Source organism: Panicum hallii, chromosome 2 (assembly GCF_002211085.1).
Source record: "Panicum hallii strain FIL2 chromosome 2, PHallii_v3.1, whole genome shotgun sequence".
NCBI lineage: Eukaryota > Viridiplantae > Streptophyta > Magnoliopsida > Poales > Poaceae > Panicum > Panicum hallii.
The window spans coordinates 45,873,146-45,898,062 of record NC_038043.1 but is presented as its reverse complement, the minus strand read 5'-3'; the positions used below and the strand labels follow the sequence as shown (position 1 = coordinate 45,898,062).

At 48.2% G+C, this 24,917-nt stretch overlaps 3 protein-coding genes, 1 non-coding gene and 1 pseudogene across 11 annotated transcripts; 2 read left to right on the top strand and 3 right to left on the bottom strand.

The window, feature by feature from the left end:
- Nucleotides 1–19: 19 nt before the first annotated feature.
- On the bottom strand, nucleotides 20–8,189 carry LOC112880522 (subtilisin-like protease SBT5.3). Its single transcript, XM_025945180.1, has 10 exons — nucleotides 8,027–8,189; nucleotides 7,691–7,904; nucleotides 7,354–7,521; nucleotides 6,052–6,169; nucleotides 2,100–2,634; nucleotides 1,904–2,001; nucleotides 1,571–1,816; nucleotides 1,254–1,371; nucleotides 945–1,158; nucleotides 20–857 (listed from the first exon to the last, which is right to left on the bottom strand). Exons 1-10 carry the CDS (start codon nucleotides 8,135–8,137, stop codon nucleotides 238–240), a joined length of 2,442 nt encoding a protein of 813 aa, XP_025800965.1. The 5' UTR covers nucleotides 8,138–8,189; the 3' UTR covers nucleotides 20–237.
- TRNAI-AAU lies at nucleotides 1,455–1,528 on the bottom strand. The gene has a single exon. It is a non-coding gene; the product is annotated as a tRNA-Ile (tRNA).
- Nucleotides 8,190–9,199: 1,010 nt separating the features above from the next.
- On the bottom strand, nucleotides 9,200–10,706 carry LOC112881132 (annotated as a pseudogene).
- A 1,740-nt stretch (nucleotides 10,707–12,446) lies between these two features.
- On the top strand, nucleotides 12,447–18,026 carry LOC112880519 (disease resistance protein RPM1-like). Of its 8 annotated transcripts, none has more exons than XM_025945177.1 (6): nucleotides 12,447–12,779; nucleotides 13,607–13,724; nucleotides 14,209–15,830; nucleotides 15,909–17,055; nucleotides 17,440–17,595; nucleotides 17,678–18,026. In XM_025945177.1, the coding sequence occupies exons 3-5, from the start codon at nucleotides 14,295–14,297 to the stop codon at nucleotides 17,538–17,540; spliced, it is 2,784 nt and encodes a 927-aa protein (XP_025800962.1). In that variant the 5' UTR covers nucleotides 12,447–12,779; nucleotides 13,607–13,724; nucleotides 14,209–14,294; the 3' UTR covers nucleotides 17,541–17,595; nucleotides 17,678–18,026. The 8 variants fall into 8 exon arrangements, with proteins under 8 accessions (XP_025800962.1, XP_025800963.1, XP_025800957.1 ...); XM_025945178.1 differs by having other exon boundaries at nucleotides 14,209–16,704; nucleotides 16,782–17,055; XM_025945172.1 differs by having other exon boundaries at nucleotides 13,671–13,724; nucleotides 14,209–17,055.
- A 128-nt stretch (nucleotides 18,027–18,154) lies between these two features.
- Nucleotides 18,155–24,074, top strand: LOC112880521 (disease resistance protein RPM1-like). Its single transcript, XM_025945179.1, has 5 exons — nucleotides 18,155–18,576; nucleotides 19,569–19,833; nucleotides 20,577–22,215; nucleotides 22,292–23,438; nucleotides 23,533–24,074. The coding sequence occupies exons 3-5, from the start codon at nucleotides 20,674–20,676 to the stop codon at nucleotides 23,631–23,633; spliced, it is 2,790 nt and encodes a 929-aa protein (XP_025800964.1). The 5' UTR covers nucleotides 18,155–18,576; nucleotides 19,569–19,833; nucleotides 20,577–20,673; the 3' UTR covers nucleotides 23,634–24,074.
- The last annotated feature ends 843 nt before the right edge of the window (nucleotides 24,075–24,917 follow it).

Genomic DNA, 24,917 nt, shown 5'->3' with positions numbered 1-24,917 from the left:
ATCCATGGATCCCCACAAGTCTTAATAATGTTATAAATTGAACTTAAAGATCAAAAGGAAAGGAAAAGGAACATGACGATTGCCAGTCAAATCTGAAAATTTTGTACACTTTAGTTTGAACGCTCGATTCGTTGTCAGTACATCGTTATATTGTTCATCAAGCCATACCTTCTTTGGCCAGGCTTAGTTGCTCATCAGTCATCACCACGGATGGGAATGGGATCCTAACAGATATCGTCAGGCTATGGAAAGAGGCTTCTTCTTCTTCTTCTTGCTGTCTACGACCCTCACCACTAGGGGACTCCTGACGCGGTGCCTGCCGGCGCCGTCGGACCAGATCAGCCGCCCGAACACGTACTCCCCCGGCAGGAAGAACCCTGCCTTCGCCCTGAACGTGACGGTGAACTGCTTCTCCTCCCCCGGCGCGGCGAACTCGAGCCGCCTCGGCCGCACGTCCACCGCCACGCCGCGCGGCTCGTGGACCCTCGCGTCGTACGCGGCCGCGCCGGCGCCGACGTTCCTCACCCGCCGCGTGACGGCGTGCGCGGCGCCGGTGGGGGACAGGTGCGGCACCGCGACGGACGGGTAGTTGAGGTCCTCCGGCCTCGGCGCCGTCGCCGGGCAGGCGTACTGCGCCTGGCGGCCGCCGTCGTCGCCGGCCATGAACGTGGCGATCACCGAGGAGTTGTACCCGAGCGCGCAGAGGAAGCCGAGGTAGTCCGTGGCGCCGGCGTCGTAGACGAGGCCCGGGTCCGCCGCGCGGTTGGGCTGCACGTGGCCCGCGCCATAGCCGAACGGCGTCGCCCGGAGGAACGACGAGTTGCTCATCGGCCTCCTCATGTTGTCCTGGACCCTGGCTGCAAAGCATCAACCAACTCAATCGTGTCAGCAAGCACGATACATGCGGCAGCAGATGGGAACGTGCGGTGTCCGTGCGCTGGTACCTGTCGTCATGATCGCCGACTTGATGGCGGCAGGGCTCCAGTCGGGGTGGAGGGCCTTGAGGAGGCCGGCGATGCCGGCGACGTGCGGGCACGACATGGAGGTGCCGGACTCGGCGTTGAAGAGGACGCGGCGTTCGTCGAAGGCGAGCCCGGTCGGCCCCGCCAGGCCGGTGAACGCCGCGAGGATGCTGACCCCCGGCGCGGTGATGTCAGGCTGCCAGCAAAGGCGTGCAGGTACAGTTAGGATCGTCGGAGGGAAGCTGCAGATGCGGCGTACTTGGCGACTGGTCGCAGGGAAAATTTTCGGACCTTCAGGATCTGAGGCGTGACGGTGTTGGGCCCCTGCGACGAGAAGGCCGCCATGAATGGCGCCGGCTTCGTGTCCAGCGCGGTGTATGGGGCGGTGATGTAGCCAGATGCCGACGACCTATACGACAGGACGGAGCTCAGATATTATTAGCAGGCCAAAACATCCAAAAAAGAAAAAGAAAAAGGATGGACAAAAATAGATGGCCCATGCAGGTCTCGAACCTGCGACCTTCGCGTTATTAGCACGACGCTCTAACCAACTGAGCTAATAGGCCTGTTGACTACGTTTCAAACATATTCCTAAAAATCATATATACCTGGTCGAGTTCAAGTAGGTTAATAGAGCAACTCCATCCGAGTAGGTGATGTGCGCGGCCGGGAGCACGTGCGCATCGGCGATCATCTCGTTCCCGCTGGCCTCGTCGTTCACCAGCACCAGTCCAACTCCGCCAGCCCGGCGAACCGCCTCGCCTTTCTCCACGCGCGCGTTCTTCCCACGGATGCACACGACGATCTTCCCCTTGACCTTCGCCTTGTCCAATGCCCCCTCAATGCACAACTTCCTGCAGATTCAGCAGGTGCACAAAACTCTCAACAATAGGAAACAGCATTTTCAGGCTTGCAAGATTCAGTTCGAGGTTCATGCTTACGCTTGTGTTGCAGTTGCATTGGCTCCCTTCGCTTCTTCCGAACTGATCAGCTGGTAGTACTTGCTGCCAGGAAGGCGTGTTGGGGAAAGACTTTGCCCCTGCCAAAATCAAATTGTTCTACTCTCTGTCAGATAAAAGCTGCAGTAATTGAAGTCTTCAAGACGAGTTAGAGCTAGTAGTATCATCAGCCACTGACTTTGATCCGCTTCTTGTTGTCGAAGACCAGGTACGCGGGGAACTCCCTGTCCACGGTGCTGGCGCCGACGGTCAGCAGCCACGGCGCGGTGTTCGACACGGTGCCGGCGGCGGGCCCGGAGTTGCCCGCCGAGCAGACCACGGTGACGCCGTGCCTCGCCGCGTGGAAGGACCCGATGGCGACGCCGTCCCGGAAGTACTCCGCGGGGGATCCCCCCAGGGAGACGGAGAGCACGTGCACGCCGTCGTGGATGGCCGCGTCGAACGCCGCGATGATGTCGGCGTCGAAGCACTCGCTGCCGTTGACGGGGCGCCAGCACACCTTGTACGCCGCGGCGTGCGCCCGGGGCGCCCCGCCCTTGGCCGTGCCGTTGCCGAACCCGAAGAGGTTGGCCCCCGGGACGAAGCGCCCCGCCGCGGTGGACAGCGTGTGCGTGCCGTGCCCGTCCGTGTCCCGCGTGCTCGCCGGGTTCACCTGCTCCTGCCCGACCGTCGCCAGGTACCCCTTGTTGAAGAACCGCGCGCCGATCAGCTTCCTGCACGCAAGACGAACGCAAGCTAAGGATTTTGACACTAAACTGCCAAGGCTAATGGCGATGCTTAAGGATGATAATGGCAGTCAACATTCCAGGACACTGTAGCCTGACAGGAACAGAGGGATTGGGAGGGAGACAAATGTGATAAGATCATAAGGATGGATGGTCCATGCCTGCAGACGACATGCTGTCCGTGCTCTGACCTCTGAGAAATTCGGTCATGAGCGCAGTTCATCAGGGCTTTGGCAGACCTCTGCTTGCACTATAGATTGTCGAGCTAGCTGCAGTGTTGCTGCTGCACTGCACCGCGTAAAAATAAAGCAGGCGATGCTTGTGCTGTTCTGCACGAAAGATGAATGGACGCCCATCCATCCAGCTCCGTCCGTTTGTAAATTTTCAGAGTTTTGTGCGTGGATTACCCCGTCCTCTTGGAGGTTTTCCGGAGACGATGCAGGCCGTGGTGTCTGCTTGCGGCTTGTCGATACCTGGAAACCGTGGCGGTGATGCAGCGCTGCTGCGGCAGCGAGCTGCTCAACCGGGGGGACACGCGAGGACGAGGCGGATTTGGCAGGAAGCGAGCGCGACCCCCGAGAAGGGAGGACGGTCATCCGGCCATGTAATCATGGGAAAGCGCACGGCAAAGAGGTCGAAATCTTTCTGGGGTTGAAGGCAAAGGTTTGCAGAATTATGGCAGCAATCTGTGGTGGCAACAGAAAGGGAATCTGCGTGAATGCGTGATCGGACCAGCTCCATCACATGAGTGATCCGCAGGGCTACACTGTGCTACAACGAGATGAACAGTAAGGTATTTTTTTTAGCAAAATCAACATTTTGGTTCCTCAGCTCTATCGAGGGTCAAATTTGCCCCTCGACTTTCAAATTCGCCAATATAATTTCTTAACTTTTATTTTAAGGTTAAACTCATCCTTTACTGATATTACACTCTATAATAACACAAGATAAATGTAAAAAATCTTTTTTACCTTTGATTTTTTCCCTCATCAATTTCCAATGTTTTGTGTCACTGTTTCGCTCAACTTTCCGTAATATTTTATATGATGGTGTGTAGTTACGCAATATGTAGCATTAATTTTACTCTCCATACGTCTGCAATATAATATGATGTATGGGTAAATAAAATTCTATATTCTAAACTAAATACTTGTAATGTTCAGTTCTTAAATAAATTTAGAAGGGAATGAGCTAAGGGTAAAGAGAATTTTTTCCATAAATCTTATATTATTATGGAGTACAATATTAGCATAGGGGATAAGTTTGACCAAAAATAAAAGTTGAGGAACTATATTGGCCAATCTGAAAGTTGAGGGGTGAACTTGACCCTTTGCTCAAAGTTAAGGGACTAAAACATCTAGTTTGCCTTTTTCTTAAAAGTAAATGCACAATAAGATGTGAGAATCGAAAGGGAGACGAGAGGCTCGTAGGGTTTTCTTGGACATTTGACATTTCTTTTGGACCTTGCTACTTCACAGCACTCGCCTGTTTTGCTGTTTCTATGCCATTCCACGCTCATGCTCAAACTTTTCTGCCGATGATCCAACTCCTTAAGGTCACCTTCATCCTCTAGATTATCTTCTTCCTACAATTCCTTTCACGATAGGTAGCTAAACAAGACGCACTGCCCCATCCCACCCTGGTTGAGATCCTCTGCAATCGGAACCGCTATGAGTTTTCAATGTTAGAGCAGCTCCGGCCCCAGTCACCCCCTCCATCTTCAATGGAACGGGCCACTGAATCCTTTGATGGCACCCGCTGCCACGCTAACTGATTGCCATGATACACCTGCCTAATCCTTCTAAATTAGTTGTCTTCCTTTGCGTGCGGTTTGCCACGTCCCTGCCGACTCATTACCGTCGTCACATCCGGAGTTCCCTCCCTCCAGCAGGCTCCCTTAAAACCCTGGATAATGAAATCCTGATCCAAGAGCATGATTGGTCTTATTCTAAAATTTACCTTGCCAAAATTAGGGCAGGCCAAAATATTAGAAAGAATTTTTACCTAAATCTAAATCTTGGCAAGTACTTTGTGAGGGGGACTAATTTTCTAAATTCCAACTAAACGAGTGCCAAAATTTATGGTTGCCAAAACACAAAAGATAAATTTTGGAACCACACCAATCAAGCTCCAAATCCGTGGCTACAACAGAAAACACGTGGAAGTCCTCACCGGAGGTCGAGAAGACAAATGAAACCGTATGGTGATGGTTGGAAAAAACAAATGAGTGACATGGAGCTAAAATTCTAGATGCTAAATAGGATTTCCGTTTATTTACATTTGCACCTTGTTCGTATTTATATTTTTAAAGGAAGCTCTTTGCCCTAAATTATGGAAGATGATATAGTTTAGGTGTTACTGTAGCACTCAATCCAGGCCGTTCGATCTTTTCTTACCGCACAGTCGCACACTCTCTTTCTTCTATCTCTAGACTTCTTCATTTGTTATTCTACAAGCAAGCCCCCCTCCCCTCTCTTGCCGGCCTCGATCTGCTTGTCTATGGCGGCTATCCCTGCCAGACCTGTGATCATCATCTCATGCTAACCAAACTCATATCCGTGATCCATTGCCATTGACACTACCCAGCAGCTGTCCTCTCTGGAGATGTTTTGACCAAGTCATAGAACACGCTGCTGCTCTCACAACCCCCTTCCCGGATCAAAGGGATCTCACTAGTGGCTTTCAAAAGTTATCGATGGAAACTTCCTTGTTTTTAGTGGATTGAGCAATATGATGTTTTTTTTTTCAATTTTAAAACTGAAACTACTGCTATTGGTTCAACGTTTTTAATTTTAAATACAGCTGAAACTTATCTTGCAAATGGCAGGAGTAACATGCGTCAATGCGTGGTCAACCTGATGTGATCCCTTTGTACTCTTACATAGCTGAAATGCAAAAAAATTATAAGTGAGGTTGTCTAACTAGTGGTCGGCACTTGCCTAGGTCGTAGCAAGGCGAGTTTGGTAAAGCTATCGGAGTTCAATAAGGACAGCCTGCAGAGCAAGGCTAAACAAAGTCCCTGAAACCGAAGCGGCTCTTTTGTCACCTCCTGTTAGTTTACTTTCTACAACGCCGCGCTGTTCCAAAACCAGCAGAGCGAAAAAGAACATGAGTAGTCATGAGACACTGTCATTGCCACACTGCCACGGGTTAACGTTAAAGAAACACGATCAGCACAGACAGGAGAAGCTCACAAGGACAATGGCGTGGATCAGTGGATGTTTTTCTACTAGTGCTAGAAGAAGCTACGAGTGAGACGATGGCACAGGCGCACAGCACACAGGTTAACGAAGCGCGCGGCGCCGAGGCAGCGCCACGGTCCACGGAGCACGGGAGGGGGGGGGGGGTGGGGGTGGGGGGGTGCGGAGGGGAGGGCCGGAGGGGAGGGAAACGGGGGAGACAGACCTGTTGCAGCGAACCTGCGCGTCGTCAGAGGCCTGCTGGTCCTGGCAGATTCCCCGCCACCGCGCCGGCGCCGGGCCCATGCCGTCGTCGCTGAAGCTGCCGGCCTCCGGCCACACCCCTGCGCAGCACAAGCAACCTTGTTTAATCTCCTCGCCGCACGCGGGCATGGCCCCGGGAATACTGTAATGCCCACGCCCGTCGCCCCCGCCCGCGCGCACGGCGGCTGAGCACAGGCACAGCAGACTAGCAGAGGGCTGGGCGCCTGGGCCTGCCGCCTGCCGCTGCTAGGGACAACGAGACGACGGAGGGAGCACCGAAGCAAGCGAGCTGTGGGGATCGGACTTGACTCCACATGCGGGATTCCCTGGCACGCCGCCGTGGCCGTCGCGCCTCACGCACGTACGGCGGCAGCCGCAGGCGCGGAAAAGCCCTTTCCATGCTATGGTATGCTATGGTATGCTTTGAACGCCCACACCATGTCACCATCTCTGCCTGCCTTTCGCAGCACCTCACGAGCGGATCCACGTACTTGTACTACCCTTTATTACTACGAGTATCTCGATTAACCCTTGCATTGTTTTTCAAAATGATGATGAGAAACTTTTCTCGAAAGGAAAAATGATAATGAGCAGCATGCAGTAGTCTACTGTCTGTCTGTCCTACAGTAAAATCCAAGCAACCTAGTAGGCTCGGTTGCTCGCTTCATTCAGCTGCAGAGAGCCAGAGAGCAGCAGCCAGCAGCTCCTCCGAGTTCGAAAAGCCACGGTAAACCCCGGAGGAGAACTGTCCGGAAAGCCGTAAAACCCGCGGCAGGCAGGCGTTCCCAGTTCCCACGAGGGTGCAACGGACAACCCCCATCCCCCTGCTCGCGCCGGTGCCCCGCGCTCGGCTCCACGGGCGCGGAAACAAAACTCAGCAGTCATCGCCAAGCGCAAGCAAGCATTTGCGTCCGCGCGCAGATTCTGATTGCAGCCGCTGCCCTGTCTCTGCAACAACGGCAAGCACGCGGCTCACAAGCCCACAGAACTAGCTAGCGTAGAGCAGCCCGGTCAGCCCGCGCCCTGTCCTTTGCTCCTCCGGCTTACACGGATGAGCTGGCGCGCGGCCAGAATTTGGACTGGTATTTTGGTCCGAAGCCTGAAAGCTAGGATTATTTGGAAGTATTCAGCTGATCTAATGCTACCGGTTATTTGGCTCTGCTAGTTAACCCCCAACTCTCGGTTAGTGATACGTAGCCGTAGATCGGCCATGCTCTGAACAGATGGATGAGCATGTTCAGGAAGCAAGAGCGAGAGCGCGTACCGGTGTCGAGGTTGCCGATGACGACGCCTTCGCCGAACCTCGCCTTGGCCCAGAGGGAGCCGGGCCGCACCCGGCCGCCCTCCTCCTCCATCCCCAGGAACTCCCACGACCGCGTCGTGTGCAGCCGGTGCCCCCGGTTCGGGAACACGGACACGACGCGCGGGTGCCCTGCCATTTCCCAAGAAAATGAATGAGGTGCAGTGGGTCGGGGTCGTCAGAGCTCAAGCAAGAACTGTGCCACGGCGAGATCACCCCGCAGCCAACGGTTAACAATGAAGAGAGAGAGAGAGAGGGCGGCCGAGGAAACGGAGAAGACGGCGGCGCACGACGTACGTACTTGAGACCTCCGCCGCCTCGCCCTCCTCCAGCGTCGCGGCGAAGCCGTTGATGTAGCGGGTGTAGGAGTAGAAGATGGCACCCCTCGCCCTGGCCTCGCTGCGCAGGACGGAGCCCAGGAGCTCGACGTGCGACCTCCTGGCGCGCGCCCGGCTCGACGCCAGCGCCGCGCCCGCCCGGCCGTGCGAGTGCCCGCCGAGGTAGACGACGTACGACTGCGAGGAACGAAACGAACCAGCAAAGCTTTCCGTCAGCAGGCCAGTATAACAGTGACAATCAAACGAGAAAGTAGGAGGGAGTCAAAGCTCGAGAACAGTGACCCTCGTTCTCCACTCGCCTTTTTCTCAGCCGAGGCCGGGTGCTGCTGCAGAGCGCTGGCGATCAGCAGCAGCGCCAGAGCAAGAAGAAGAGCACGCCGATTTCTTCTGGGGGAAGACGAAGCACACATCGCGCTCCGCCGATGATGGTCGGGCTAACAGCTGGTGATTATCGAGAGTGGAGTGGAGTGGACAATGGAGCGAGGATTGGAGACGTTGGCGCCGAGCGCGGAGCAGCAGCAGAGTGGATGCGCTTGCTTGGGCACTGTTGTTTTTTTATAGGCAGGCGCGAGGACGGACGGCACGGCATGGGGTGGGTCTTGTCCTAACAAAAAGTAGTGGGAGCGAGCTTTCTGTTTCCCGAAAAGTCCCTTTTGGTGGCCTGCCTTTCGGTTATCTCCCCACCCTGGGGCTTGGGATTATATACGCCGGTGAGAAAAGAGAAACTTTTCGGAGATTTTCAGCTGGAGAGGTGATGATGTCGTCGGACTCGTGAAAAACACGAGGGCTCGTTGGACAGTTGACAGGCTTGTTTTTGCAGTCTGCACCATGAACTCTGTAACACGCTCCGTTAGTGCAGGGCTTTTTTTAATGCAAAGTTACCTTTCAGTTTCAAATGATATGGCATCATGTGGAAGAGCATCTGCAGGATAACTGAACTGTGTGTGGGCAGGAGGGAAGGGCACGTTGGGTAATCACAAGCTGCAAAAAAGTTCGTTGGGCTGGTCAACCGACCAGTCTAGTGTGGGGGCCCAATACTTTGCTTGGGTCTCTTGACTAACTTACATAAGCCCAAAATGCTGCTCTTTTGCAAGCTCCAAGAATGCTTTGCTTGTCTTAACCTGATTGGCTATCTTCTGAAGATGTAGTTGTGTTAACCGTTTTGGTCACTTCACTGGAGATATAAAGAACCATTTCGTTCCCCATTCGGTCTCCAATTCAGCAAATTTTCCTTGCACAGGTTGATGTCACTCACAATCTTGGCACACAGTGTTGTCACAATCTTGCAGGCACAAAGTTTTCCTTATCCTTCAAGAATTTTTTATTTTTTAAAAAAAATGGCATTGTCTCCGGGCTCTGCGTGCAGATGGTGAGATGGATGAGCATTTCCAGGACCATCCAATTCAGTGGCCAAAGTTATTTTTTTGTCCCCCAAGGCCACGGTTATTCCAATTCAGTGGCTTTTGTAACCTTCAAAGGCAGTAGTAGGAGGATAAGCAAGTCGTGGGCACTTGGAATTTGAACGACTTTATTTGAATCCAAGTTGCAAATTCATACAGCCTTGTAGAGGCCGGCAAGGGCCTTGTCCTCCGTGCTCTGAACGAAGTCGGCTGGTTCGTGACGGACCTGACCCACGCCCACTTGTGGTCCCTGGTGTCGACGGGGTTCCGCGCCTCGGCCTCCTCCTCCACGGGGATGTACCCGTAGTTGCCGTTGATCGGGCCCGGCACGAACCACGTGTACCCGGGCATGGCGCCGTGGATCGCCGAGTGCGCCAGCAGCGTGCAGTACAGGCTGTCGGCGGCGTTGGCCGGCACGGCGCGGATCATGTACGTCGGGTCGATGTACTTCACCGTGAGCAGCTCCCCGGCGTGCTCCTCCGCCCACCACGCCCGCAGCTCGGCCTTCAGCCACGCGCCCACGTCCAGGAACGCCGGGTTGCCGGATCCGTCGCGCCGCTGCTCGCCGCCGGTGTGCCGAGGGATGAGGCGCTGCCCGGCGCCCTCGGCGACGACGACCACGGCGTGGCCGTTCCGCTTGAGGCGGCGGTGCAGGAACTCGAACAGCCCGCCGGGGCCGCGCAGGTAGAAGTCCTCCTCGGGGATGAGGCAGCAGTCGACGTCGCGCCTGCTGAGCGTGGCGTGCAGCGCGATGTGGCCCGCGCTCCGGCCCATGAGCTTTACGAGCCCGACGCCGTTGGCCGCGCTCTCGGCCTCCACGTGCGCCGCGGCGATGGCGCGCTGCGCCTCCTCCACCGCCGTGTGGAACCCGAAGGAGCGGTCGATGATGCCCACGTCGTTGTCCACCGTCTTGGGCACGCCCGCGACGGCCACGGCGAGCCCGCGCCGCCAGGCCTCGCGGAGGATCTCCACCAGGCCGCGCATGGTCCCGTCGCAGCCGACCGCGTACACCTGGTTGAACCCGCGGCGCTCGATGCCGTCCACTATCCTGGCGAGGTCGAACCCGCCGCGGGACGCGCCGATCGCGGTGCCCCCGGCCTTGTGCCAGTGGCGCACCATCGCGGGCTCGAGCGGGAGCGGCTCCTCGCTCGCCGTCGAAGTAGAACCCGCGGTACCCGTTGCGGACGCCGAAGACGGCGCGCACGCCGTAGAGCTCCCAGAGCCCGACGACGAGCTCCCGGACGACGGTGTTCGTGCCGGGGCAGAGCCCGCCGCAGGTGACGATGGCCGCGCGCACGCGGGACGGGTCGAACGCGACCTCGCGGGGAGGCCCGGCGCGGTGGTAGGCTGCGAGGGTGCCGCCTCCGGCGGACGCGGAGGAGGCGTCGAAGAGGATGTCGCGGAGGACGACGTCGGTGGCGGAGATGAAGAAGGACGGGGAAGGGTGGTAGAGCGGGTGGCCCGCGATGGGGTTGGGGATGGCGGCGGCGCGTCGGTCGCCTCCGCCGAGGTGGTCGGCGAGGGTGGGGAGCCTGTGGAGCGTGAACGACGGCAGCCGCATCTCGCCGCTGCTGTCCATGGTCGTGTCGTGTTCGTGTCACGGTGTGTTGGCGTACTCGTGTCCGTGGGTGGTGAGGTGCGGCGCGCCGTGACAATCCGATGCTCGATCGCCCGCGCGTGTGTTTGTTAAAGGTGCCGGGTGGTAGGGGAGGAGAGGGATGTGGCAGGGCGGAGGCGTGCATGGCGCCACGTCGCGGTGGGCTGGTCAGTAGAGATGGCTCCGTCCACCGTTCACGATTGCGAGTGCGTGCTGGCGGTTGTCCTCCACAGCCCGCGGTTCCTGCCGCCTCGTCGCCCCACCCACAATCCGCCACCTCCGCCCGCTACCCTGCCGCCGCCGACCTCTCCTACAGCCAGCCACGCTGGAGACAACCCCCCCCCCCCCCCCCGACCTCGAACCCAAAGCCCGAACCTCCCAAGCCCCAATCCTGGGAAGAAGCAAGCAGCGGCGGTGCAAGCGCGAGGAGGAAGAAGCTTACCTTGGCCGACTCCGTTTAATGGGCTGAAATAACCAATGCGAGCTCTTCAGGTGATGGATCCGAGTTTTGTAACATAGGCGATGTATAGCTCCCCTGGACGATGAGGGCGCTCCTCTGTGCATTCCGAGCTAGTGGCGGCCGGCCGTGACTCCATAGGGGTCGATGCGTTGACGACGCAGGAGAGCTTTCGCATTCGCATCCGTTCTGCAGATGCATCCGGAAAACGCGTCTTGTGTGCATTCGTCGTTATAGGGAAATTTCGATATTTGATATTCAATCCGCGCGCCTTATTATTTTTGACATCCAATTCGCAAACCTCTCGAAACATAATCATCCCTCCGTGAATTGTTTCGATTCGGAGGATTTCTTCTTTCTTTTCTATTTTAGATTTTGCCCTCACTTTATCCATTCACGTACTGATTGGATCCGATGGATCTCTTATCTCCCCCCAACCTCTCTCGTCCGTCTCCGTCTCTCTCGCTCTCTTCCGGTTGCCACCTCCAGAAGCCCCGCCGTCACCTCCCCTTCGACGACTCTAACATCGCTATGTGCCGGAAGGCGCATCGTCGGGAGTATATGAGTTCCTACAGTGGGTGTCGCAGCCGGTGAGCCGGCTGGTGAATCGCCTGCTCGATCCGAATCCGGTCACCCACGTTGCCGTCGAGGCGCTGGTGACGCTCCCGTGGTTCAAGCACTCGTTCAGTGTCGACTCGCAGCTCGGCGGGCTGCTCAACGGCCAGCAGGGCGCGCGCTAGCATTACAGGCGGTGAACGTCTATGGCATTATCTCCATATCATCGAAGCTTGATCTATCCGGTTTGTTCGACAAGAGGAACCGAGAGAAGTGGTTTATAACCACGGCGCCCGCCCTCCGGCCGCCGCCTTCTTCTACGGAGTCGCCCTTTGCGGCGGCGATGCGTGGCTCCCCGACGCCCCCGTCGATTTTTCTTGAGAAGGACGATTATATCCAATTGATCGGGTGTAAATTGGTGTATTAATGTGACCTCTCAAATGAAATCGGAAAAAAGGATATAAATTGAGAAAAGAAGAAAAATATCTTCTAAATCAAAATAATTCGCAGACGAAGAGTTATATTTTGAAAGGCTTGTGAATTGATGGTTAAAAGGCGTGAGATGTGCAAATTTAGCGTTAAATATTGAAATTTCTCGTGGTTATGTTCGTGTGCTTTTGTGCACGTCTTTTTTTCGGAACGCCCCCTAGTTAGTTTTGGACGGCCGTCTCTTTGGTCTCTGTCCTCTCGCTCCACCCCGACCCCTGCGGCTTCTCGCGCCCGCCCGCCGCCCGCCGCCCGCCCGACCTCCCTGCCTGCGAGTATTGAAAAGCCCCACCTCACCGGTTCAATCCCTGACATCCCAACCCTCTACTCCTCTGCTCCTGTTGCTAGCGTCTAGCGAGCATCCCAGCACCGGTCGGGCATGGCGGCTTGGTCCTTAGCGAGCGTGCTTCCGTCTCTCTCGGACCGCGGAGGTCGGAGCCTGTGCTTGCCGCGACCGCAACTGCGGCGCGGCCTGGCCCTGGTTGCTCCGACTTGAGAGGCGAGCTCCAAGCTTTAGCACTCAGCGAAGAAGAGGGACAGGGATTGGTTGCGGAGAGGTACCTTTCTATTCCTTCGAGCCTTTGTCTAGCCATGCACGCACCGATCAAACACCTAATTTTGGGGGTCAAGTGTGCATAGACATTGACAGTGATGGGATTAATAACCAGTAACTTATTTTGGACTAATTTCTATGAGCATTCGTTGGATCTGGTCTGAAGTTAACATTGACCAACCCAACCTATTTCAGTGGACTAGCCCAGATGTTTCCCTCACGCGCTTGTAATTATTTAGCCTAACTGTTGAGCTAACATGAGCCAGGATAGGAACAGAGAGTAATAAAGTGATTATTAATCATCTGTTCTAACTCTATAATCTTAATTCTTAACTAAACAAGTTATTGATGTGGCCACCAACCCAGTCTATGCATAAGAGTCACTGTGGGGAGTTGGAAGGAACTTACATGGTGATTACATCAGATGGTCTAGCCATGAAAACACTGAAGACTTAAGTTTCCCTATTTTGCACTCTGAAGTTGCAGGATACCTTCCTCCTTTAATAGGTCAAAGTCTTTATAGATGATGAATCTGTGTAGTAATGGAAGGGTATTTTGCCTGTGAATTTCAGAAGAGAAGGTCAACTGTGATGGAATACTTTGTTTACGAGTTAGGTTGTCTACAGATTATTAAAACAAAATTTTATCTACTACAAATCTGATATCCTTTGAAATCTAAATGCTACTAAATTATAATATTGCTGAAACTTAGAGTTGATACAACGACAGCCATCCATCTATATATGTGTAGAGTACTGCAGCTAGGGTCACCACTGCAAGCATCAAGTCTATACTCCTTTGTTTACTTATCATGAACTTATGCCGCTTAAGTTTTTTGCCTGCCTTCAACACTGCCCTTCTGGACACTTCGACAATCTCTTGCTTTACTCAAAAGGACATATTTTCCCACATCGATGTGATGACAGACAACTTGATCAAACTTGTAAAGGTGCAATCTCTCTCCTCTTCTAAATCCTTTTCATCTTCTCATTGTCTTGGAGGCTCAGAGCCATATATTAGCTATATGATAAATTTGAATCCACTGGTTTATTCAGGTAAGAAAAACCTGGGAACTAAAGTTATTTCTCTGTTGCAAGGAAAGAAATTACCACCATTTCCGTGCCCTTTTATCTTTAACTGACAATGTTTCCTCCATTTTACTCTGCTGAAATAACTATGAAAGTAACACGAGCAGCAGTGCTATCCTATATATCATTCTGTCTTAATGTTCATTCATGTTCTTTTCCCAGCAAGTGCATGCACTTTAATCATACCTCACCATTTTTTTTAAATCAGCAAGTCTGTGTGTATTTCTTGTGGCTTTAGAAGATCAGACTTCAAAATATTGGCTCTCATTCAACAATTACAATTTTCTTACTAATTAGTAGAGTCAGTACGTCCTGATTGATAAGAAGTTTGCATTCTTTTTGTAGATGTGATGTAAGGAGGTGGAATTTGTGACTGGATCGAGTATTGATTATTGCAAATTAGTTGTGCTGACATTTTGAAGTCAAACTGCATGAAGAGAATGGTAGAAGTTCTTGTTCCTTTTGTGATAAAAAAGATAGGGATAGCAGTGGCATGTGAAACTCTAAAGTTAGCTAAGCCCTTGCTTGGAAGCAATTCTGAGATGCGAATGGCTCTTCCAGTTAACATGAAATTAATAAAAGGTGAACTTGAAATTATTAATGCATTTCTGAAGGAAATTGGCATGAATGGTTGCAATAGTGAAATCATAGAAACTTGGACAAGACAAGTCCGAAGGTTGGCATATGATATGGAAGACATTGTGGATCAATTCATGCATGTGGTTGGTGAATACCAACAGAAAGGGTCATGGGCCTGTGTGAGGAAAGTTTTCAAGAAACGTCAGTATTTATTTTCACTTGATGAAATTGCTGCGAAAGCAGATATGATAAATAAAGAGCTTATGGAGCTTTCAAATAGGATGGGTCGTTGGACCCAACTAATACCTGGTGTGAGTTATAATCCTGCAATGAACTATGACAGTGAGCTACTATATCAATTTGGACATGATCATTCTATCAATGACAATGAGCTTGTAGGAATTGATCTTAATAGAGAAATCTTGATTAAATCATTGCATCTACAAGATACTTCCCTCCGGGTCATTGCTATTTGGGGTATGGGTGGCCTTGGGAAAAGCACCCTTGTAAATAATGTCTACAAAAATGAAACAATAGCATCAAAGTTTAGTTGCCACGCATGGGTTTCTGTTTCTCAGTCAAATAAAATGATTGATATTTGGAGAAACATGCTGAAAGAAATATACGGAAACGACAATAGAACTTTTGATTCTGGAAGCATGAACAGTGCAGAACTAAGAGTGGAATTAATGAAAATTCTTGATAAAAAGAGATATTTGATCATATTGGATGATGTCTGGACAGCTGAAACTCTTTTTAAAATTAGAGAGGTTCTTGTTGATAATGGCCTGGGAAGCAGAGTAATAATCACGACAAGGCTTGAGGAAGTGGCTTCAGTAGCTGAGGATGGTTGCAAGATCAAGGTAGAACCGCTAAATGACCATGATGCATGGCTTCTATTTTGCATGAAGGCATTTCCAAAAACTAAGAATCATATCTGCCCTCCAGAACTACATCAGTGTGGTAAAGACATAGTGGAGAAATGTGATGGTTTACCATTAGCTATTGTGGCAATAGGGAGTTTGTTATCCCTCAAAACAAGGAATATTAAAGAATGGAGACTTTTTTACTATCAGCTTATTTCAGAGATACACAACAATGAGAACCTAAACCGAGTGGAGAAAATTCTAAATCTGAGCTACAAGTACCTGCCAAACTATTTGAAGAATTGTTTCGTATATTGTGCTATGTTCCCAGAAGACTATCTGATCCACAGAAAAAGATTGGTTAGACTGTGGATCGCTGAAGGGTTTATTGAACAAAAAGGTGGCTGCAGTTTAGAAGATGTTGCTGAAGTTTATCTGACAGAACTTGTCCAGCGAAGCATGCTTCAGGTTGTAGCAAGGAACAGTTTTGACAGGATACAGTGTCTTCGTATGCATGATCTTGTGCGTGAACTCGCCATTTTCCAATCTAAAAAGGAGAATTTCTGCACAATTTATGATGATACTCATGGGCTGGTGCAGGTGGGATCTGATCCTCGTCGTATGTCAGTACTCCAATGCAACAACGACATTCAATCCAGCATAGATCCATCCAGGCTTCGCACCTTCATAGCATTTGAAACCTGCATAACATCATGTTCATGGTATTCTTTTATTCCCTCTGAGTCTAAGTACCTTGCAGTATTAGATTTATCAGGCTTCTCTATTGAGACGATTCCCTATTCAGTTGGTTTGCTATTCAACCTGAGGCTTTTGTGCCTCAACGACACAAATGTGAAGGAACTACCTAAATCTATTACGAAGCTCCACAATTTACAAACATTGAGCCTTGAGCGCACACAAGTACTGAATTTTCCACAAGGATTTTCAAAATTGAAGAAACTGCGTCACCTACTTGCTTGGAAATTGCTAGATGCAACATATAGAAGTTTAAATAATTGGGACTCTATGGAGCCATTTGAGGGCTTCTGGAATTTGAAGGAATTGCAATCCTTGAATGAAGTTCGAGCAACTAAAGTCTTTGTTGCAAAACTAGGGAATTTGTCCCAGTTGAGGGCCCTTTGCATTACTCGCATAAGGAGTAGCCACTGTTCACAATTGTGCAACTCTCTATCGAAGATGCACCACCTTACAAGATTACACATAAGAGCAATCAACAAAGATGAGTTACTATTTATGGAAAATTTGACATTGCAAAACCCTCTTGAAAAGCTCGATTTGGTAGGGCGCTTATCTGAAGGAACTCTGGAATCTCCCTTTTTCTCTGCCCATGGAAGTCAACTTCTGCAAATAGAGCTAGCATGGTGTCAGTTCATAGGTAGTCCAGTGGCACAGCTTTCTAAATTGTCAAATTTAACTGAATTACGCCTTACAAGGGTGCACACTTGTCAACAGCTAAACTTCCATGGGAAGTTATTCCAAAAATTGAAGAAGATAGTCTTGTGGGATTTGCCAGAGGTCAATCAAATATGCATACATGAGGGTGCTTTGGTCAGCCTTGAATGTCTTCATATTGATAGCCTCAAGAAATTGCGAGATGTACCTATTGGTATCGGATTTCTCAGTTCTGTCAAAGAAGCATACTTTACCAGGATGCATTCTGAATTTGTGAGGAACCTTCAAACGGGAAAGCTAAATCATATTCCGAAGGTCTACTGGTCAACAGAAGGCAAGTGAAATCACCTTCCGGGCCAATAGCTTTATGCTTTATTCAAAAAAATAATTTTATGCTTGTACTTAAAATATACAGACATTATTGTGGTCTATCGGTTGCAAACAAAACCTTTTCAAGCTTGCTCGCCTCAAAGTGGTAGCGATTTCTGAGTTCAGAATCCATCCTTTGAGCAAACAAAACAAGTCATGTTAATAAAATTTAGTTTAAATTGCACAAAATTTTGTTTCTATTTAGAAAAGCAGTTAGACAACACTAGGTTTTGTTCAATTCCCTAAGCTTTGGGTAAGAACAATAAGGAGATGTCACCGTTGAACACTTTGCATTGCTAGATTATTTGCACCTCCTCTTTATGCCTCCACTTCTCTATTTTAAATGCAGGAGTGTCCTCAGTTGAAACAGAAGTAACTAACCTGCCTGGTCCAAGCAGCACCAGCCCGCAGTGGCGCATTTTAGGTGGGTCAGGTTGGGTTTTCATCTAACCCGGCTTGCGAACGGATGACGAAGATGAATCCCAGACTTGCTGAAGTACATGTGGTGAATTGATTCTACACTTCCATCATGGTTTCTTTGGTCACAGTGTTTCTCCAGCAAGCTAAGTCTTCATCAAAATTTGCAGTTTCTCCTATGGTCAGCACGGCGGTGGCAACTCCTGGGAAATTCGTTTTGGTGGGTGTCAGTTTCAAGGGCAGCTGGGACTTGCCACTGCACTCTTATTCGACAGGATGCACCGTGTCAATCTTCTGGTCCAAGAAGCTTCTTCACCGGGCCAGTTTCTTGTTGACTTCGGTTGATGTCGGTGTCCATACCGTTGCATCTGAAATCATACTACATCCATATGGATTATTGTTACAATGTTGTCAGTTTGGCGTTGTTCTTGTGTAACTCTATTTTGGCTGCCATCTAGTATGCCACGTTTTAAAACTTTTGAATCCTTGCCTTAGAAATTCAGGTGAAATTCATATTTGCGACGTGGTGTATAGAAAAAAAAATGGGTGGGTGCCTGGATGTGATAGATGCACCAAATGAGCAAAATTATCCTGGGGAAATTCTGAAGAAAATGCTACCAGCAACCACGACTCTAATTTCGTTGGAAAAAATGATCACCTGGGAACTTGGGTCAGTTAATCTTGACCATCCCTTTTTCCCTCTCCGTAAAGGCACATGATACATGAAGAAGAAAACTCCACGGACTTCAACGAACGCCATGGGGATGGGGGCGTTGAGGCAGTGACGGTCAGAAGCAAGTGGGCAAGAAGTGTAAAGGTCGGCACGGCGCGGTGGTTCACGGCTGCAGCAGGCACTGTCGTCGCATTGAAGCGCCGCGCGCGGGAGCATCTCTGGGCGAGCAGTGGCCGTGAGCGGCGCGCACGGGGCTTGAGGAAGCGGCGGAGCGGGTGAATTGGACGGAAAGCTAGCGCGGGAGGTATGGTGGCGGGGTTAGCGGAGTTCACCGGCGGCACCACGATCTCGCCGGCAGCAATGTCGCTGGCCCGAAACATCTTCAGAGAAACCCTGGTCTGTAATCGCGATCTGAATATTTACATAAAGCTCTATAAAGTTTGCAAAGTAACCCCAAGTTTGGACCTGCTAATTTCTAGTTTGGAGGCACCTCCAACCCCCTCTGCATATATTTGCATAATAGCGGTGTTTGATTTTTGTTGGTTTCTAAGAACCATTTCACATGTCCTAAGAATGAAACTAGAGCAATGTTTCAAGATTGCTAGGTGCTGAGCAAGGAGTATGAGGGTGCCTAGTGTTTCAAGATTTCTAGATTACTTGCATAATAAGAACAGGCTGTATCCATAATCCATTATTGATGCTATTTGTCCACATGTTAGGTGTTCCGCAGCATTTTAAACTGAGTAACTCAAACTATGGCGGTTCACTCACTCTTATAATGAATAGTATAAACTAATGCCGTCCGCAACTCCCATATAAAACTGAAGTCTCGCAACTAGTTCAGATGGAAAAAGTCTTGCAGTTTGCCCAGTCATGGTTTTCTCCTACTCGCTGGACCAACTGTCCTACTCGCTGGACCAACTGTGGGCCTAATGACCGTTTTTCCAAATCGCTATGAGCAACCTTTGATAGTGATCGGATTTCATGACCCAAGACTTGACTATTCTCGTCCTGGGTAAGTCTTCCTTGAATCTGGTCTAAAAGTGTTTTCCTTGGCCCAACCTAACATATTTGAATGGACCAACGGATACAGATGTTTTCCACATTGTGCTTGCAGTTACTTAGCTTAGACAATGAGTGGATGTGAATTACGATAGTGCTAACTTAGAGTCATCTATGATTAATGATTATTTCTATAATCGTAAGTAAACAAGGTATGAACATGCATACTAACTCGCTAGGAGTCAGCTAGTCAAGTCAACCCATGCTCTTAGTAATCATGGCATGATGCATCAACATACAGTACTAAATATGTCGTTTGCGTTTGAGTTTAGGTTGCAGATGGATTAGGAACCATATTATATATTTTATTGACCAATCTTCTGTAGTTCCCTGTAATTTCTGCAGCTGCTGAACTCTTTAGCATACAGTGACAGCGTACATCTGTATATATGAAGCATTATGGAACTGCTACATTGCCCATCAACTCTATACTCCTCTGTTCAATATTTCAACAAACTGGTGCTGCTTTAGTTTGGCCTTCATCTTTGCTCTTCTGCACAATTGGATTTTCTTGTGAAGCTCCCTTGCAGCTGAAAAGGGTACATTCCACATTGACTCGAGGACAACGACAAATTGATCAAACGTGTAAAGGTCCAATACTCTGCCCTCGTTTCATTTCTTTTCTTCTCACTGTTTCAGAGAAGTATCATATGCTTGTAGCCAATATATACAGCAAGAATAGCAGAGATGCATGTGCGACATTGAATTCACCAGTAAGTTAACAGAAATAACTTGCAAACGTTAGTTGTCGTGGAGAAAAAAAAAGAAATTACAATTCATTCTAACATTTGTTCACAGTTAGGAAAAACATGAAACAGCCCAAAATGTTTTGATGTCTTTCTGAAGTCATTATGGAAGTTATAGGAGCAGGGCTATCTACACATTGATCCTTCTGTCTTATGGTGTTCATCCATCTTTTTGTAGAAAGTGCATGCACTCTAAGAATAATGCATGTATTTTAACTTCTTTCAACACGCATGAGGGTATTCCAAATTAATTTTAGCAGATCAAGTTTCAACAAAACGTATCCCTTCAACATTATATTGACTTATTAACTAGTTCCTTTGGTTCAAAATACATATCGCTTTAAGGTACCCGTCGGTCTGTCTTTTTAAATTTAACCATCAATATGAAAAATTACATAGATTGACAATGTAAGATAGATATGTTACTAGATTCACCACAAAATTAGTTTCAAAATATTTAATTACATTTCTTCGATATTGGTTAACACTTCACACCTTGTAGATCGTGTTGCTGTCTTAAACAGCATGTATTTTGAATCAGAGGGAGAATACTCTTGTTTGACAAAAAAGTTTGTATTCCTGTTGTAGATGTGATGTAAAATGATGGAAGCTGTGCAAAATATTAAGTGGTAACTAATGCAAATATATTATGCTGACATATTGAAGTCGAACTGCACGAAGAAAAATGGCAGAAGTTGCTGTTCTTTTTGTCATAAAGAAGATAGGAATAGCAGTGGCATGTGAAACACTGAAGTTAGCTAAACCCTTGCTTGGAAAGAATTCTGAGTTGCAAATGGCACTTCCAGTTAACATGAAACTGATAAAAGACGAACTTGAGATCATCAATGCATTTCTTAAGGAAACTGGCATGAAGGGTTGCAATGGTGAAGTCATGGAAACTTGGATAAGGCAAGTCCGAAGGTTGGCTTATGACATGGAAGACATCGTTGATCAGTTTACGTATCTTATTAGTGAATACCACCAGAGAGAGAAACGGGCTTCTGTGAAGAAAATCTTTAAGAAACACCACTCTTTGTTTTCACTTGATGAAATTGCCATCAAAGCAGATATAATAAACAAAGAGGTCGTGGAACTTTCAAAAAGGCTAGGTCGTTGGGCCCAACCACTATCTGGTGAAAATTATAAGGAAAATTATATTCCAGCAGTATACTATGACAGCGAGCAGCAACTATATCATCCTGGACGTGACCATTCAATCTCTGACAATGAACTTGTAGGAATTGACAAAAATAGGGAAATCTTGATTAATTCGTTGCATCTCGAAGATTCTTCTCTTCGGATCATTGCTGTTTGGGGTATGGGTGGGCTCGGGAAAAGCACCCTTGTTAATAATGTCTACAAAAATGAAGCATTACTATCCAATTTTAATTGCCACGCATGGGTTTCTGTTTCTCAGTCATGTAAAATTACTGATATTTGGAGAAACATGCTGAAAGAAATCTACGGAAATGACAATAGAGCATTTGATGCTGCAAGTATGAACAGTGCAGAACTAAGAGTGGAACTGGCCAAAATTCTGGATAAAAAGAGGTACTTTATCATATTGGATGATGTTTGGACTGCCGATGTCCTTTTTAAAATTAGAGAGGTTCTTGTCGATAATGACCTGGGAAGCAGAGTAATAATCACAACAAGAATAGAGGAAGTCGCTTCAATAGCTGAGGATGGTTGTAAAATCAAGCTTGAGCCTCTAAATGACCATGATGCATGGCTTCTATTTTGCATGAAGGCATTTCCAAAAACTAAGAATCATATCTGCCCTCCGGAACTACATCAGTGTGGTAAAGACATAGTGGAAAAATGTGATGGTTTACCATTAGCTCTTGTGGCGATAGGGAGTTTATTGACCCTGAAAAAGGAAAGTGTTAAAGATTGGAGGGTGTTTTATAATCAACTTATTTGGGAGCTACACAACAATGAGAGCCTAAATCACGTGGAGAAAATTTTGAATCTAAGCTATAAATACCTACCAGACTATTTGAAGAATTGTTTCCTTTACTTTGCTCTTTTTCCAGAAGACTATCCAATACTTAGAAAGCGATTGATTAGATTGTGGATCGCTGAAGGGTTTATCGAACAAAAAGGAGCATGCAGTTTAGAAGACGTTGCTGAAGCTTATCTGGGAGAACTCGTCCAACGAAGTATGCTCCAGGTTGTGAAGTGCAACAGTTTTGACAGGATGCAATATCTCCGTATGCATGATCTTGTACGTGAACTAGCCATTTTCCAAGCTAAAAGAGAGTTTTGGTATAACTTATGATGATACTCATGAGATCGTACAGGTGGGATTGGATTCCCGTCGTGTGTCGGTGGTCCAGTGCAACAAGGGCATCCAATCAAGAATATGTCCATTGAGGCATCGCACATTCATATCATTTGACACTAGTATGGTATTATCATCATGGTATTCTTTTATTTTCTCGGGATCCAAGTATCTTACAGTACTAGACTTATCCGGCTTGCCTATCGAGGATATTCCTAATTCAATTGGGGAGCTATTCAACCTTAGGTATTTGTGCCTAGACGACACAAATGTGAGTGAACTCCCTAAGTCTATTACAAAGCTCCACAATTTACAAACATTGAGCCTTGAGCGCACAAAAGTACTGAATTTTCCACAAGGGTTTTCAAAACTGAAGAAACTGCGTCACCTCCTTACATGGAAATTGCTAGATGCAACGTATAGAAGTTTCCATAATTGGGAATCTATGAAGCCATTTGAGGGCTTGTGGGATTTAAAGGAATTGCAATCTTTGAATGAAGTCCGAGCAACTAAAATCTTTGTTGCAAAACTAGGAGATTTATCCCAGCTGAGGTCTGTTTCCATTACTTATGTGAGAAGTAGCCATTGTGCACAACTGTGCTACTCTTTATCAAAGATGCACCAGCTTTCAAAATTACACATAAGAGCCATCAATGAAGCTGAGCTCCTATTGCTTGAAGATTTGACTATGAAAAACCCTCTTGAAAAGCTAGAATTGGTAGGGCGGCTGTCTAAAGGAACTTTGGAATCTCCATTTTTCTCCACTCATGGAAATCAACTTCTGCAAATGGAGTTATCTTGGTGTCAGCTCATAGAGAGTCCAGTAGAAGAACTTTCTGGATTGTCAAATTTAACTGAATTACGTCTTACAAGAGCATACACTGGCCAGCAGCTAAACTTTTGTGGAACGTGGTTCCAAAAACTTAAGAACATTGTATTGGCAGATTTGCCAGAAGTTAATCAAATATGCATACATGAGGGAGCTTTGTGCAGCCTTGAATGTCTTCACATGGACCGCCTCAAGGAATTGCGGGACGTTCCCATTGGTATTGAATTTCTCAATTCTGTCAAAGAGGCGTACTTTACTAGGATGCGTTCTGATTTTGTGAGGAACGTTCAAATGGGAAAGCTGAATCTTATTCCGAAGGTTTACTGGTCAACACAAGGCAAGTGAAATCCCCCCCACCCACCTTAGAACACTTTACATTGGATTCAGATCATTTGGATCTCCACTTTATGTCTCCTTTACATGAAATGCAGGTGAATCCACAGGCGAAACAGAGCCTGATAACCTGCCTGGACCATCTAGCAGCACGCCACAGTGGAGACTTATAGGCGTGTCAGGTTGGATGGTCATCTAACTTAGCAAAATTGTTGCCAGTCTCCCGCTGAATGAGCCAGAGTTGTGGAAATGGAGACCCTGAATTGATGGTGTACTTCCACCTCTGTTTCTCGTTCAAGCTGCGGCTTCATCAGAACCTTCGATTCCTCCTGCAGTGACTTCACAATGGTGGTAGCTTGTCTGGGGATTTGTCTCATTAATTTCAGTGTTTGGCAATCGGGAGTGAGGACTGTAATCTTCTTCAGCAGGAGGCAGCTTTTCTCCACGGGCATCTTGATTAGAAGCAGCTTGCTGCTTGCCCATCATCAGAGATAGAAACTTCTTAACTGGACCACTTCCTTGTTGCCTTCACTTGATGTCCATGTTTATAGTTTACACTAACATCTCTATCGATTTAGGAAAGGACAAGTAAGTTCTGGCTAGTCCATAAAGTACACAATGTTTGCTGGCCCATGGTGTATGCCACAATATAGATAGAAATGGAATCTCCAGTTGTTTCTCTTTACCTTGTACTAGGTTCGTGCCCGTACTTTGCTACGGGCATCAAAAAATTTATTACCACAGCACAAAGATCATTCACCAAAATAATAAATATTATCTAACCATAATGTAACATGTAACACGAAGATAGTTGATTCAAAAAACTTTTTTGAGATAATTAGCCAATAAAATCCAGTCACGGATTCACGACCAACTAAACCTATTTTATATCTTTTTCTATGATGTGCTTAAGATAGTGTTTAATGTTAGCATAAAATAGTTTCTGGTATTCCTTTAAAAATGTTCAATTACATTTAGATTTAATGAAATATGTATTAGGTCATCATGGCTATGGGAGATGGGAGACATTATGGAAACGTGCCCTCATTCCTGCCATTAATTAATCTAGTGGAGTAAAACTTTAGTGAAATATAATATTGGTCATAAAATAAATCGGATCAAGAGGCTGTATTCACCATTGTTGTCGACAATAGATTGCGCTGGGTCTTCCAATTCGTTGGTGGCATCGGCAAAACACCCAATTGTTCTTCTGCCTATGGTTGATTCAAATTGACGATTGCATCGAGCCAATAAGGTTTGTCTCTCCCCCGATGGCACACGATGTTTTGCAATTGGGTGAGTGGTAGGCAACGTTGGGTTATCTTCATCCGGACGGTTATGAGCAGTCTATTCCGATGTTGTCTAAATGTAGACAGGCGTTCCATTTAAATCCAGGACAACCATTCTTCAGATTGGACTCTGGGCCCTAGTACATACATCAGTGTGTATAAACTCAGGCCTAAACTGTGGATTCTCCATTGTG